Source organism: Hippoglossus hippoglossus, chromosome 15, assembly GCF_009819705.1.
Source record: "Hippoglossus hippoglossus isolate fHipHip1 chromosome 15, fHipHip1.pri, whole genome shotgun sequence".
Taxonomy (NCBI): Eukaryota; Metazoa; Chordata; class Actinopteri; order Pleuronectiformes; family Pleuronectidae; genus Hippoglossus; species Hippoglossus hippoglossus.
In genome coordinates this window covers 10,493,385-10,510,461 of record NC_047165.1, presented here as the reverse complement: position 1 = coordinate 10,510,461, position 17,077 = coordinate 10,493,385, and the positions used below count along the sequence as shown (strand labels likewise).

Here is a 17,077-nt window from a genome sequence, read left to right as displayed (position 1 = left end):
TGTGAAAGCTGAAGCAGTGCAAGTAAAATTAATAACTTCAATCATCATAATAAAAGGAAGAAGAATTTCTTTTTTTTTTTAAGTCCATATGTGTGTATATGCTGAAAGTGTGGAATTCCTTGAACAAGGACTTAAAATGTTGCTTGGGTGTTATTTAATAAATGAAACTCTGTTTAGACAATAAATATGAAACTTTAGATCTTACTGAGTAATATCTATGTTATGATGATTGATATTGATTAATGTAGATAGATAGATAGATAGATAGATAGATAGATAGATAGATAGATAGATAGATAGATGGATAGATAGATAGATAGATAGATAGATAGATAGATAGATAGATAGATAGATAGATAGATAGATAGATACTTTAATGATCCTTCCTGCTCCCTTTTCTTGGTAAAAGTGTTTAGCGTGTTGTTTAGTTTTTTTGCAAAGAATGTTTTTGGATTACACTGAAATGAACGAAATCAGCCAAGCGAATATTTTATTAAATTTTTCCAGACTAAATGATCAACACAAACAATTGGCTGAGACTCAACTGTCACAAACTGTCCCACCTGAACAAACCATGAGGAGGGAAAGTCTTTTCATCTCAAATTTTACTCTCTCTCTCTCTCTCTCTCTCTCTCTCTCTCTCTCTCTCTCTCTCTCTCCCTCTCTCCTCACCCCCTCCCTCCCCCTCAGCAGCAGCATCCTAGAAGGTGATCAGTTGGTACTTTCAGCCTCAGCATCAGCATCCTCCTCCTCCTCCATCCTCCCAGAAGAGGAAAACCCGACAGCCGGTGTTTGTGTGAGGTGTGTGTGTGGTTGTTGTTGGTTTTTTTTTAATTATCCGCGACCATGGTGGACATTACGGACGTCGTGTGCCTTCTCGTCCCGCTGGCGCTGCTCGCCGGGTCCAGCGTCCAGACGGACGTGAGGAGCGTGAAGGAGGCGGACAAGACGGGGAATTTCATGGAGGACGAGCAGTGGCTGTCCACCATTTCACAGTACAGCCGCAAGCTCAAGCACTGGAACCGCTTCAGAGACGTAAGTCCACCGCTGCTGCTGCTGCTGCTGCTGCTGCTGCTGATGATGATGATGATGGTGATGATGATGATGGAGAGATGCACGGTATAATGCGGTACAAGATGCTCTGGTGATGCGGGGACACGCACATGCACGATCATTTAGTAAAACATAGTTACACCACACAACACAAGTTGGTGCTGCTGCTGTTGAAACATTCGCACACACACTGGAGAAATACAAGCACACTTTGCATAAAAAAATACAAATAAGAAAACGAAAACAACAATAAGTGTTAGGGATATTTTTTTTGGGGGGGGGGCGAGAGATTCAAAAGATCTTTACTGTCACTACAGGTACAATGAAATGTCATGTGGAACAAGCCTTATGATAAAGTGAGAAAATCAGTTTTTATTGCCGAGTAGGTTTACACATGCACATAATTTGTTGTGGTATGTTTGTAAATACTAGAAACAGATATGTACCGTATTCAAATTAGATAAGTGCAATTGAGTGTTTGGAATTAAGACAAAGAAAACTGTGAAAATAGGATAAAAATCTTAAAATATATATATAAATATGTAGGCTAGGGAAGGCCAAAATACATATTTAGATTAGACTAAGATTGTGTTCATGATAGCCCTTCAATCTTTTTTATTTTGTATATTTGTCATCTCCACACATGTACATGTTTACCCTGTTTTTTCCCCCCTCTAAGAATTAATTAAAACAGTCTGAATGAAACGTGAAGCTACTATAGGGGCTGACAATTTCATTTTTTAACTTCCTCCTCAAAATCAGGTTATGCAAACTATCTTTACCAGAAAAGCTATACTTCAAAATAAAGCAATAACACAATCCATATATAGACTGTTTCTCTTCCCACTTTTAACCCTTTGTTAATAATAAGCAATTAATGTTTTAGTCTCTGCTCTACAGCAGGAGCACCTCTTCCATCATAGTGACCCAAATATGGGTTACCTCAGATGTGTTTTCCCAGATGCGTCCCTGGAGATTTCACAAACAAGAGAATTAAGCAATTAGAGCAAAGGCTCGCTGATTGATTGATGCACATATTCACCTACTGAACAGATTAAACTGGGCTGCAGAGATTGATGAAAGCCTGCGGGGCATGTATGTATGTTTGCATGCACAGTGATGTATTGCCATATCTGCAAGTGTATAGAAGGAGTTTTGCCTCCGGCTCTGTGAAATGATTACTAATGATCCCAATAGGATTTGGACAATAGTGCAGTTGGATTATGTTCCATATGACTCCTGTTAATTGGATTTTAATTGATCCAGGTTGGTCAGTGCAGCACGTGATAGGTTTCATTATTGGATTTGAAATGTGAGCAGTTGGCTGGAGCGTCTATGTGAGAGCGATGCAGGAGGAGGAGGTGAGCCTTTCTACATAAAATCATACACCTCTGTAAATACTGAGCTGAGGACGTCCCCGATGAAGAGGTGAATGATTGTGAAAAATTGGCCTCCTGGGAGCGGATTAGTTTGATCGGTTAGAGCAGCAGCTTCACTCTCTATTCAGCACATGTTCAAAACACAAACACCTGGAGTATGTAGAGCATCCCTAGATATAAATGGTGCAGGGAAATCTTCTTCTTCTTCTTCTTCTTCTTCTTCTTCTTCTTCTTCTTCTTCTTCTTCTTCTTCTTCTTCTTCTTCTTCTCTTCAGCGTTTAAGGGTTTGCCATCCGATATGAAGATGTCACTTGCTCTATTTTCCCCTTTTTTCTCAGTTTAACATCAAAGCTGCCGAGCAGCTGCACGCTGTATCTCTTTCATGATCATTATTCCCAGGAGTAATTGTCTTAATGTGTGTGTGTGTGTGTGTGTGTGTGTGTGTGTGTGTGTGTGTGTGTGTGTGTGTGTGTGTGTGTGTGTGTGTGTGCATGCTTGTGTGTGTGCTTACATGTGCATGATTATGTCTATATTTGTGCAAGATGCTGCATGTGTGTGTGTGTGTGTGTGAGTGTGTGTGTTTACTCGTTTTTGTTTCCTTTTTGGGACCTTGTCCAGCACTGACCTTGTCAGGACCAGTAGACCTTATGAGGTCCTATTGAAGCAAAACATCATTTCTGAGGTCCTAGTTAAGGTTAGTGGTAAGATATTACTTGTGGTTAGGTTGAGGTTAGGGTTTGACATGAATTGGTCATGGTTAAGGTTAGGTGTAAGGTTTTGGTCAGGCTGTGAACAATGAATGGAAGTCAATGCAAAAAACAGTGCATGTGTCTGTGGGTGTGTACTCATTTGCAAGTGCATTAAAGGGCAGGAGTCCTTGTGTCTCTAGTGATGATGATGATGACAGCAGAAACATCAGAGAAGTGAACCGCTGAACCTCCCGGGGGAATTGCCAGTAGGAACAGCTTTGATTCCAGCTTGCTGCCGTAGCAACAGCAGTCTGTTTGTTATGGTGTTGAAATGGAGCCTGTACCGTTGGGAGTTAGACGACTCTATCCACCTCACCAGTCCCACTTCGGGGGGGGGGCGGAGGAATGAGTGGAAACTTCCTTTATTAAGATTTTTAATATCATTAAGACCCTAGACGTCTTCCACTGAAATATCATTTGTGCAGCAGCTAGTACTTTCTTGATGATTCTTAATGAGGGCTGCTGAATATTGATTATAATGAACATTTAATTGCTGCTGCTTCATGTTGGTCTTTGAGCAAAAAAAAAAAAAAGTGGTTCAGTCTCTGGGAATTTGTCGGTTGATGTATAAAGAGCTGCCAATGACACACTTATAGGTATTCAGATTACACAAATTGATGTTGACGTGCACAGTCCTCAGAGAGCTGAATGTTGAATATTAATTCAACACTGGAAAGCAATAATCAAAGCTGCGAAACATGAAAGACAAGCTCTCTCAATCTCAAACACACACAGTCACACACACACAAGCCCTCAAACACACACACACACACACACAATGCATATAGGAACACACACTGTAAATATTTCATGTTTATTCTCTTACGAAATGTAAAACGCAGATTCAGGATAAGAGCCTCCCTCACTCCCAACAAAAATGGCTCCCACACTTCAATCTATTTCACAGGGAGACGATTAGATTTAACAGTTACAGTCAACAAATAACAGAATGGGATACCTTCAATCCTTTAATCTGACAGGTGCACTCAACATTTCATTCCACTAATGCAGTAGATGCAGGGAATATAAATAAATAATCGTGCCTGACGAGGCAAAGGCAGTCATGGAAACTGAACACAGAGTTGCTTTAGTTAAAATTGGAAAGTTCTTTACTGTTAATGAACCTTCAACATGGAGGTCTAAATAGACACAGCTCTAATAGCTGGTTTAATATGGAGACACGCAAGCAGCTAGAAATATTTGCATCTATTCTATAGGATCATAAAAATTAATCTTGTAAACTAATTTTCATTTTAAGCGTAATTTTTAAGAACACTGAAAGAAATTTTGCTCAGCTCAGAGAAATTCACAGACTCATCATAGGGACAGTTAGATGTCAGCGGGGATTACCTCATCACTAAAGTCTATCTCTATTTCAGTATAAAATTCCCCTAAATGGCCAGGGATTTTATGCATAGCAGATCCAATCTGCTGTGACTAATAAAAGCAAATCAACGGTAAATCCAATTTTTTTGTGAAAACTCCTCAGCCCGTGAAATCATCGAGCTGCGGTTTAGTGTTTAATTCCAGTTGATTTAAGCCAAACTCAGATATGAGCCTAAAAAGAGAAGAGGATTAGGGGCACGTTTATGTAAATTCTCCCAGGAGGGGGGTGTTTAATGTCAGTATCCATCACAGGAAGGGGTCAGAGTTTAAGATTTGAGGTTTTTGAGTCATTATTCCTCTTTGCTCTGTCCGTGCCTGGTAAATCTAAACACATATGTGTGTGCACTCATGCAGCTCTGGACCACCCAGTACCACTCCTGCCTGCACCCGTTATCCAGCCACTTAATTTTTAATGAGCAGAAAACACTTGGTGCCAGCACAAAGAAAAAACATCACATCCCTCGTCGATGCCAGCGGATTAAATATGTAGACTGATGACGGCACTTGCTGCAAGTTCTGGCAGATGTTATTATGATGTGATGTGTTTCTCCTGCACCATCCTGCTCGTTTTTTATAGAACATTTTAGACGTTTACCTGGTTCGACCTTTACCTGATTATCTCCTTCTCTTAAACTGGCTAAACTCCAGCAGAATTTCAACACTTTGCGATTGTCACTGCACCTTTTTATCCTTTCACCACTATAGGAAACATAATTGTGGATAATGGCATTGGCAAAACTTGAGCCAAATACTCCATTAAAGACTATCCATTCAGTAAATTTGTCATCGGCAGTCTCGCGCGCAGTCTGGCTTTCGTATATAGAAACCTTCGACTGCCTCCGTGATCTCTGATATTAGAATAGACTGCTATTGATGCATTAATGCCATGAGCGATGATCACAGCTAATCAGAAACCCATAAGTCTGTCCCATCATGCTTTGTTCTGACGTGAGTCATTCCTCATCGGCCCGCAAATGCCCAGAACTCTGTTGGCGATACGGATGGAGTTGTTCTCGATTACCGCGGACACTTCTCAGAGCGTCAGTCTGGTCGGTCAGGATTTGAACGCATTACTGGTGTGCCGTGGGGTGTCTTGGCCGGCTACCAGAGGCTTAGGTGGGCCGTAATTGAGTAGAATGAGAAAAAAAAAAGAAAGAAACATTCTTTCATCGTGCCTCGCTCGCACAACTACAGCTGCTTCCCACTGCAGTACAACAGCCACAGCTGAAGGGCACAGGTGCTGCGGGAGAGACAGGGAGACGATCTGATAAGTGTAGCAATGAAAAGTGATAAATATCAATTTTCGCAGCAGATGCAATTGTGTAGAAAACTAGATAAAGTATTTTCACCCGGAATAATAGCTGCAGAAGACGAATGGACTCTTTGAGGCATTCTTTTGACAACACTCCTCTTTGCAGATGCCAGAAACCCCTGCAAGCATTTCACACGCCTGGCTACATAGAGTGACCTGCTTCTGTGTTGGCTACACCTGGGAGTCTGTTTGCCAAATAGGTTGCTCGCTGCAAAAACACCTTACATTCAGGAATCTGCCTGTTATTAGATCTTTGTGGGATACATCCAATGTCCTGCTATGGTTACAAAACAGTAAATAGCCCAGACATTAGCAGCAGTAAAAGCTCCTAAATACTTTTTCTTTCAACAGTTACGCATCATGACGTTTGCTTATATGAATCCAGATGTAAAACAGGACAGTTTAAGAGTCATATTTATAATCAACTCTCCTTACACCTCTTAAATTATTATAAAAACTGTATATGGCCTTTGAAATTATACAAGAGCGGTTCAATTAATCAAACCCCTTTTTCCCCCTTTTAAAACTAACAATAATTCTAAGTGGCACCAAAGTGTTATTACCTTTGGGTTTAAGCCAGGGTGAGTCACCGCCTGGGTGAGATCAGCTCCTGTGGGTACAGCCGCTGATACAAGAGGATGAATGTCAGAAAATATTGAAGTGGTTGAATATAAATCCAGATGTTTTAGCCCCTTTGAGAGTGTAGCAAACTCAGAATGAAATGTGTACAAATACAGATATAAAACCCCAAACCCCAGTGTATGGAGTTTTGGAAAGAAAGTGGTGTCTAAGAAGATCTCATGGTCAGTCAAAGGATTTCTTGTCTGCTCATAGGTGATCAACTAGACACGATGATGGCATGTCTGTCAAGCTTTAGATGTGTTGAATAGGGCTGCAAGATACATACGATATTTAAAATACCTGAGATTGAGAGTAATGAGTTGAGAGTCCAAAACTACAACATAAAAACTGCATAGAATAGATTAAATGCTATGTTTGTCTGTAGCTGCAACCATGAGCAAGTCAGGCTAATACTTTTACTGTCATGACTCTGGACTCTGAGACGGGGAGTTTTTGGTTATGGTTGGACACTTTTCTTTGTGGACATTTTGCTTGTGTTTGTGTTTGTGTTTGGTTGTTTTTCTGTGAGTTCTCCGAAGATTTTACTCCTTGTGTGTGTCCTGCTTAACTTCCTGTCTGACAAAATTTGAGCTCTTGTGAATCCATTTTCAAGAAATCTTCGCCGCATTAGATATAAGTAGTGAAATGATTGGTCTTATGCAACAGAAATAACAGCCGGTCTGCCCCTCCCACGAGACGAGACAGGTATCCCTCCACTGCTGCTGATCTGGTTGTGACTCTCTTATTCGATTACATTGTTCTAGAGTCCCTCGTCTCAACTCACTGGCTGACTCTTCTCCTTCTTGTGGCCACTACCAAGGAAACGTCATTGATTTTCCATTGTTGTTACAAGTCGTTTTTTTTCCGATTGAGTTTGGTGTTTTCCTTGAAGTGTATAGGTTCTCGCTGTTTGTACCAGATTCTCCAGTGGGTTGCAGACTGTTTTCTCGTGGCCCCGAGAGGCACCAGGGCTGATTTTATTTATAAATAGTGAGGAGAGGGCTGGCATTGGTGCACCGAGACTTTTTGGACTAAGTGTGATTTTATATTTATGGCTGTATCTACGTGTGTGGGTGGGTAAGTGTGTGTGTGTACAGATTTATAACGTCAAAGTAAGAAGGTTTAAGGACTCAACACTGTGTCAACATTACTGCCAGATTCAATGAAAACAGTACATTTTTTTTGGTCCTCTATTTCTGTATGTAGTGAAGAGGAAAAAGCAATTCACTGTTTACATACTTGAGTGGAATTTTCTTCGACTTCGACTGATTTTTTTCCCATCCTCTCTTGTCACAGTATTTCTGACATCAATCATCTCTACTTGAGTGAGAAAAATGGCGTCAGAGCCTCTCTTGAAAAAGGCAGGGAATTATTATGTATAAAGCACTATATCCATAGTAGTCACGGCGTGAGCGTCGCACAATTCAGTGCAGACGTAAATTAATACGCCTTCGGTGTGAAGGAGATTAGTCATGAATGAACCAGTGAGGAGAAGCGCACTGCAGAATATGGGTTTATTCATCTGTCAAAATGCATACAAAATATAAAGTGATTCCATATGAAAGAGAAGAAAGCTGTGTAGCATTCAGAATGTTTCAGTCTAATGTATAAGATTTAAATTTCTAAGCTTTCTTATAAATAAATCCATTTGCTTCTGTTCCCTGTGTTTGAACTGAGGGATTATTAGACTAACCACCACTGTGTAATAATGAAGCCAAGCTTGCAGCCGCAGGTCCTTCAAATCTCAATGCACATAATGACATAAAAAAAAGTATATCTATATATGCTTTGATGGAAAATAAGTCAGTATATCCCCTGCAGAAAGCACATCAATGGTGTTTAGATATAGCACAGTGCATCAAAACTGAGGATAAATGGTTAAAGAAATCTGTCAGTCATAATTCTGAAATCAAATCAAAGTCTGTTTAAATCCATGTAGTGTTGAATCTAATGTAGCGCAGGTCTATGTTTTCTCTCCATCTTCTTGGCAATCTATGTTCAATAATCTTGTTTTATTTTAATCATTTTAGATGCCTTAACAGGTCAAATTATCCAGTGCTTCTCTCGGACAAAGGAAAACAGAGACTGGACATAGTTTGGGTTGTAGAAATATGTTTTACTTATTTTGCCTTAAACATATGAAGAACACAGCAAGATGTTGTCCGAGTCCAACCGGAAACAACAAGAACATCTCCAAAACGTTCAGGCGAGGGGTGGCACCCATAGGTGGAACATGCAGGGTGCAGGTCATATCGTATAAATTCTAACGGTCAGATCACAGGTATTCGTTTACATTCACACAAGCGTCTGCCCAGGTTCCAATTTGCCATTTTTGGTGTTTTCTTCATGTTCGGCATTTCTTTTTCCATCCTGAGATGTGTATTCTTTTTGTTTAACACGCCCGCTTACTCTTGGTGAATTCTGTCTGAAAACATTTCCCCCACTGCTCTCTTTCCCCTTTCATCCATTGATCTCCTCCCCAGAAGTACTAACCCCTACTTTACCTTTTATTCACCCGTCCCTCTCTCTTACATAAGCTCGGCACTTGACTCCGTGCTGTAAGGGAAGCAGACCGGACTTTCAGCGTTTGATGCTCTGCCTCTTCTTCTGCCACTGCAGTCCTTAAGCATCTGCTCAGATTCCAGTCTGTGCATGTAGGAACACAGGAAACGTGAGGCTTGCTTCTGCTGCCCTGAAGCTGTGAAGATAAGAGGAGAACATACAGGATGAGAATGTGGTGGAAAGGGTTTTTATTTCATCTCAGGCGTGTCTCATGTGATCTGTAAACCAAAGCTGAGAGGATGCGAGCAGCAACACAGTCTTTATACGAGTCTCTAGGTGGGAGGAAATTATTTGATGCTGCATGTAGCACCGCAGCTGAAGAAATCCTCTAGGCAGTGTAATTTTCTTTCTCTATTTCATCAGATTTTGGGGTTATTTTTTCTGCTACATTCGTACCCAGCACATTTTTTTTCAGTAGTGTGCTTCAGCAAGATTATCATTAATGTAAAATGAGAACATCGGTGCATGAATCCTCAAGGCATTCTTTTTTACACTACTTTAAAGTTAAATTAGGATTTGTGCCATGATGTTCAAGTGGGTTATCTTCCCCTGTGTGCACTAGGTACCCGTGAATGTATCAAATAACTCCAGTATATCAAGTTGTCATGGACTCTATATAAAGATGGATAACACTTTTTCACTTTCTCCCGTTGTACAAAATTTCCATGTCCCATCCACTAGCATGGCAAAGGTAGGATTAATGGCCTATACTGCAATAGGCCAACAGGGGACGATCAAGATGACTAAGCTTTACTTTTGGGAGCTGACATGTTGGTCATATTTAAATACAGTATATGATGGGAAGTGTGCTGAGAGAGCTGTATCACCAGCAGTCAACCGAAGTTTGCGTTGCACACGGACACCTTCATCTCTCAGTGGCTCTCATCTTGAAAGGGCTTCTTGCGTTTTCCTTAAGACCTCTCGGTGTGGGCAGAATGAAAGAGGGGACTTCAGCAGCAGGAGTGTTGGGCATGCAACCCTTCAGAGAAAGTCTGGAGGGAGAGATTACAGTAAGCTGGACCTTCGGTGTAGAGTGCAGCTCAGACTCATTTGTGCAAAGCAGGTGACTTTTCTCCCCAAACCCCTAACGTGTCAGTATCGAGGACCAAAAGACAGCATACGTTTACACTCAACTGACAAAGCCCTTTCGAGGCCGAAGTGATCCTCACTCGCAATAGAGCCAGAAAGTCTGTATAGAGGAAGGAGGTTGGGGTGGATGGTTGGGACAACAAAGCGTATCTGTTTCCCATTTACTAACAACAGTCAGTGTTGGTTTCTTTTAACCATATGGCAAAGGTAAAGTCATCCTAACCTAAACGAGGATATTGTCCAAAAAAACATTTGGCTTTTGTCTGCAATGGGAATGGATACAATTAACTCCCGTATCAATTGACTCTGCAGTAGACACAGATTTTCATTGGCTGTAGTTCTCTATTTTCTTTGTTTTTGCACCTTTTTCTGCATTATGGCCCACATTTAATATGCGTGTGTTTGCGCATATTTTAGTTTTCACATTTTTTTTTTCTTATTGTGCAAGATGCAACGCTGACAAGACAGCTAGGTGTCTGATGTATTGGTTTCCAATGCATTGGTTTCTAGTGTTTTGGTTCCCAGCGCATTTGTGATGTGCAACTTGATTAATTGGGGAACAACAGAAAGGCAAACTCCTCTACTGGTAATGGGAAAGGTGTCCATTGCCTTGTTTAGCAGGTTTAAAAAAACCTGTGTATACCTAAACCATAGCAGTGAAAGGAAAACCGCTCTGCTATTTTCAGTGAATGAAACTGATGTTTAAATGTGTTATTCTGAGGGACATGGACCAATATGTATAAGTCTTGATATTTTTACATGATCTGCATTTCAAAATGAGTTTCAAACTTTTTTACACACTCAATTGTTTTTGTTTAATCAAACCCGAACCTCTGTTTGGTTTCTCATCAAGGAGCAGGCAAACAGAAATGACCTTTTTTGGCATCTTTTTAAAATCAAAGCTAGGAGCTGGCTTACATTTACAGACTGGGATCTCCCTTGATGCTTGTGTTTACTTTGCAGCAGCTCTGAAGCTTCACTCATGTAAAGGTTTTGGCCAGAAAAACACAGTTCTACATGAAAATCTGAGACTGGGGGTCTGTGTGGGCTGAAATTGGCTTCTGCTGTAAATGTTATGACCCGTGGTGCTTTTTGATGCAAGATGCAGCTCGTACATCGCAGCCCTGTGCTGTTCTGCATGGGTGGATGAATTCACAAAAGGCAGATATTAACAATAATTGTGAGGAAAAGGTCAAGTAGGAACCTTCATCCAGCAGATATGCCTGCACGGATCTCCACATGAGTGATATTACTGTGTCCTTTGTTACTGATGAGGCTTCGACGCCCTCCCGCTGTCACCACGAACAAACCCCTCAGGATAACCACACTGAACCCTAAGTGCACCTGACAGCTGACATTTACCCAGGAACACCCGTCAGTCACACACACATGACCTGTCAGATAGACACGCATAGACCCTTACATTCATTTCTACTGCTTTCCTGTTTAGACGTCTTTATCCCCCCCAAATAACAGAATCTCAGTCTTTCACATACTTTTCATACTTTATGCCAGGTGGCTTTATGTTTAGGCTTGTCCGTCCCTCTGTCCCATGCTTGTGAACATAATATAACAAATACGCCTTTAAGGAATTTCTTTAAATTTGGCCCCTGTGGCCTAACATAACCTGTTTTTAGCCTCTTGAGCATGAACAACTCAAGTTTCTTCAAATCTTGACCCATTGTATCTTGGATTCAAAGATGAACTGATTAGATGTCAGTGATAAAAGTTCAAAGTTCAAAATGATCTTATCTGAGTATGGGAAAAAAATGATGCAGACTGAAACTGCACTATGTAATATAACTGCAGGGCAGTAATTCTAGTCTAGAGATTTCTTTGCCACTGTGCAGTTCCTCTGGAGTTGAGTCCAGTTTTTCAGTGAAGAGACTTATCAGGTACAGAGATATGAGAGATACTGTGATCTGCCAATCAGTGCAGTGGAGCCCGGCAGCGAGGCAAACAGTCTGCCTTGTTTGAAGCGGAGGTTAAGCTGCTCCGCTCTGTTTAACAAGATGTGCTCTGATATGATGTTATCAGGTAAATCACAGAGCTCCTGGGTACAGCCGAGTGTTTCCAGCTCTCATCCAGTTTCCTTTAATCACATGTGTGTAAAAACCAGCAGCCTTTTCATCACAACTTTGCTCTCTTTTTTTTTCCAGAGTGATGCAACTCCTCTGCTGTGTGCTCAACTTGTCGCCGCGCTCTGCGTTTCATTCTCAATTTCATTGTACACTCAGTAGAATTTATTTTCCCCGAATACATTTTCTGCAACCGTTCCTTTATGAATTCATTGATTTCCCGTCTTGTCAGCGCAGCAGGACACTCTCATCGGTTTTGGCAGAAACACAAACACAGAGAGGCTGCTAAATAATGCAGGAGCTGAAGCATCAATAAAGGAGACATGGGAGGTGTTAGATTAATGGCCAGGTCATAAACTCTTTGAGGTCTTATACCCTGCTAATGCTTGACTCCATTAGGCCCAACAAGGTTAAACTGCATGACTGACAATCATTCATGAAGCTCAGCTGGAGTGTTGAGTTAAAAAATCCAGAGGCACGGCAGTTTACTGGAAGTGATCTTTATTTGATTGAGAAGGGGAAGTGAGCTTAACGCCGCGGCGAGCAGAGAGGATGAGAAGCGAACAGCGGTGCGGTTTGGTAGATTTCAGCGTTGTGGTGTTTGGAGTGCTTGCAAGCGATGAAAATATTTACCTCTGTGAACTAAAACTGTAAGGGTCAAGGAAGAAGGTCCCGGCTTTCACAAGGGCTGCTTATTTCATGTGTTGTGTCAGGATTCATCGCCTTCCAGGGAGCTGTTTGGCACACGCTTCCCGTACAGTAAATGTTTACGGTGATGAGTAAGTCATCGCTAAGGAGGAGCGGGGGGGTTGGCCGATTGTAAATTTCTTGAAATGACTCATGTTCAGACACAGCAAATATGCTCAAAAGGCTTTGGATCTGGACTGTCTCCTATGGGATCCCTTATTTATTGAAAGTAGCACAGGCGGATTTGTGTTTAACTGAATGCACTCACTCCATCTTGAATTTTCAGTGTCAGCATTAAATTCCTTTAGAAAAGTCCCTACTATGAGTGTGTGATGATTTTGATTTAATATTAAAGCTTCTTCATAATTTCTTAATCAGCTTCTTAATGATGGGAATACGATACGAATATATAGATTTCTGTCAAGGCTTCATCTTTTTTTCTGTCTGATTTTTATTTTCTTTATTTCCATACATCCATCAACGGAGCCGTTGAAGGTTCATGCTGAATTGCTTTTACGTTCCCTTGCAAGAGTTTCTCATTCCCATAATGAATCCAAGAGCATCCTGCAGATCACCATACTGCGTTCATTTTAGTTTATTTTCATCAAAGATATAACCATGCCTTATTGAGCAGCAGTATTAAATCAGTACTTTATGCCCGTTCAAAGCAAAATCCAATAAGTTGATCCATACTGTGGGGCTGCGGTGGGCTAGACGAGCTACATATGGCTCAGAAGGACTAGAAGAGGGCGAGTATTGTGAGGTTGTGCAAAAGTATTATGAGATGAAGCTAAATGTATTGTGAGGTAAAAAAGAATTGTATTGAGAAATCACGCAAAAAGTATTGCGAGGTAACATAAAAGTAATCCTCAAAAAATGTGTTTGCCATATTTAAATAAAATGTGATTTGTGTTCATTTAAGGTTATTTGCTTCAATATGAACATAAAAAGTCGCCTTTCTTGTGGCTTTCCAGTGTCATTGATTGCAGCTTAATACCCTGTATCTAAATATACATGTCTCTTCCTCACTAATATTGGCTCTTCTCTCTCTTTCTTGCTGTCATTCCACCAGGAGGTAGAGGTCAGTTCTCTCCGTTTTATTCTCCCACAATTCTCCCGCTGCCTTTGTATGATGATGTCGTCTTCATTCATGACACATTCCCTGGTCTTTTTGTGTCATTATCTCTCATTCTCCATCCATCCTCCTCCCCGCCTCTCTTTTTCTTTTTTTTTCCTACATCATCTCCTTCAAGTTGCCTATTTTAATTAGAGCGATTCATGTTATAATCAAGTAAAGGAAAAAAGAAAAGACTTAAAAGGCAGCTCACCCCGAAGCCATATGTCTCACACATATAGACAGCGAGTGCAGATATGTTGGGCTCATTTCCACACGGATCAGCCACAGTAGATACTTGCCTGTCTCCGCTGTGTGTGACTCACTCAACTAATCATCATGCTGCAAGACTAATGTACACATTATAGTCAGTGTGCAAGGATAATGTAAACGACATCACTCCTCCTCTGTGCAGTTGACAGTGTTAATGTTTTTTGCTATCAGCGACACTGTGTGCTCAGGCCTGCAGTGTGAATTATCCTGCACGCGCTAATAAAAGACTGTTTTCTTTGTGTTTCTGCAGGATGATGACGTCCGTACTTGGGATGAAAATCAGGGCTCAAATGACAGTAAGTCTCAAAATCTCATGTCTTTCTAGCTATATTAGTCCATTAATGTAATTTAATGTTACTTTACAGTCACACCTTTATGGGATTATGTTTGTGCCTTTTAAAAAAAAATTACTATCATGCACGGCATTCTGTTGAGTAAATAATAGATTTTGGTTGGTTCAAATTATATTCTTTCTGCTTGATAGTAAGTTCTCTGTACATTACATACCATATTGGCCTATAGTAGTATTTATAAGAAAAAAAAACGTGTTTTCCTCGTCCTACTGAGAAAGTTCCCTTGAGGTACTATTAGCATAAAACTGTTTTCCGACATGAACTCTGGAAAATACCTGCAAAATTGAGTCCATGAATTTTCCAGACATTTTCCCACTGTATTCTGACATGGGCCCACTAGACATTTTCTGGACATTTTACCAGTGGTCTGATAAAAAAAAAAAAAAAAAGTTGTAGAAAATGTCTAGAGCAACTGACTCAGATGTTTGCGTTCTAACATACAGGCCTTTCAGAAAATGTCAAGAAACATCTGGACTTCAGTGCATATCTGAAAGCAGCTTTAGAATAAGGTTGTCCTCCTCAATTATTCTTTTATTTGTCCTGAAAGTAAAAAAACAACAACCCCTAATGCAATACTCCCTGAAGGTTCAGCAAGCATAAAACAAGGCATGAACATGAGATTTTATGCCATATCACGAATTATGAAACGGAAGATTTATTTGCTTTTAGTGTTCATGACATTTCCGTATGAAGGGTGATTTCAGATTCAAAATATTGAAATGTATCCTCACCTGCTCAGATTCCAGGCACGAACATAATTCATAAAAGCTAAATATATTAAAAAAGCTTATTAAACTGCATGGCATTCATGCTGAGGAAGTGAAGGTCACATGATTTAGTGAAAGTGAGTCAGTCGCCTGTCCTGAGGGATGGAGACAGATTCTGTGGCCTGTGTTCGAACTGCGATGCCTCCCAGATGGTCAGGGTTAGGGTTAGTTCATTATATTAGACAGCACTGAACCATGTTTGTACTCTGGTCCTGCACTCTCTGTGTGCTTCTGTTGGGGTTCATCTGCAAAAAGGTTGCAAGATGTTAGCGCTCTGTATTTGTCCGCCTGAGTGGGTCCGATGTGTCTCCCCCAGGAGATGCTAAACATTGGCTCAACAACCTATCGCCACTTCCTTCTGCTTCCTCCTTTTCCTCCTCGTCTGCTGCTCTCAAGCAGGAGCCGTGTGGAGAGGCTGAACCACTGAGGTCCGCTCCTTGACTCCGGTCTTAATTGAGCCGCCACAAGATGAAGTCATGACACTTGATTTGCAGCTTAAATGAACTAAGCTGAATGGCAGAGTCCATTAGCGCAATTTCCAAGAGCTTAACAAAGGACCACTTATGGTTTCCAATGAAAGGCCAGGGTGATAGAAGTAAAAGCACAAGATGAGGATGAGACATTGATTTAATGTGAAGCAAATTACATCAACGTTATTCCTGTCGACTCTACGGCAGTTTGGTGATGAGGAAATTGTGGACTGGAGGGAGAAGGCAAGTTAATTAGTGTAAGAGTATGATGGGCTGAAAATGAAGACAGTTATTAACTGTCTTTGTTTTCTATTCATCTTTAAAGAGGAATCGTTTTGCTTTAGATCTAAAAACTGTAGTTGTTTTTAGGGATGAACTCTGGGCAGGAGATGGTCAGACACGTCCACAACTATAGGATAATGTTGGTAGAGCAACTCACTTGGACATTTGCGTTCTCACATACAGCGGCAACAACAAGGCTACTGCACATTTGATTTTTCATTATCGTTGCATTTGTAGCAAACATACAGAAAGCTGTGTAATCTTTGTATGTGTTAAAATATCTCTATTTATTTCTAGGATTTCAATAACAGATTAAGCCAGGACATTGGATATAGATTTACAGATATTACAAATATCAACTGAGAAATTCCTGCAATGATTTAAAGACAAAGAGCATTCACCAAGTATTGACTGTATTTACATTGAGATCAGGCACCATAAGCCTCTAGAGCAGCTTAAGTGCAAGCTGTAGTTTCTCGACCGATGGGAAGATGGAGCTTGATTCTTCTCAAAGACATTCCCTCATTGATCAGTTTGATGATGGTGGTGCAGAGTGTCGTCTAAAGCTGGGAGAATCTATTTAGTTGACATTGACGTTTCATTAAATAACCTCCCAGGTTAATTCCTTATTGGACAGTTCTACATCTCATGAGTTACATTCAATTCCACTGTCTCTGTCCATGTCCTAAGTAGTAACCCTTTGAGGTGAATGAGGTGAAAATAAAGGTGTAGAGATTGAGGTGCTAGATGCCTTCGCCTCCTCATGAACTTCCACCACTCGCCTTTCCGAACCTTAACCAAGTTTTAGTTGGATAACCCTAAAAACTTACCTTAACAATACCCAAATTATGATTTATAAGACATTGACACAACCTCGATCATGCCAATGTTAGTATGAAAAA

At 40.7% G+C, this 17,077-nt stretch overlaps 1 protein-coding gene across 3 annotated transcripts in view; it reads left to right on the top strand.

The window, feature by feature from the left end:
* Positions 1-680: 680 nt before the first annotated feature.
* Positions 681-17,077, top strand: part of spock2 (SPARC (osteonectin), cwcv and kazal like domains proteoglycan 2) — a 28,626-nt gene continuing 12,229 nt past the window's right edge. The window contains exons 1-3 of one of the 3 annotated variants that reach the window (XM_034607889.1): positions 681-1,035; positions 13,989-13,997; positions 14,554-14,599. In XM_034607889.1, coding sequence (XP_034463780.1) covers positions 847-1,035; positions 13,989-13,997; positions 14,554-14,599 — 244 coding nt within the window. In that variant the 5' untranslated portion in view covers positions 681-846. Of the gene's footprint in view, positions 1,036-10,265; positions 10,275-13,988; positions 13,998-14,553; positions 14,600-17,077 lie in introns of all 3 variants that reach the window. The other 2 variants (XM_034607890.1, XM_034607891.1) reach the window with 2 other exon arrangements.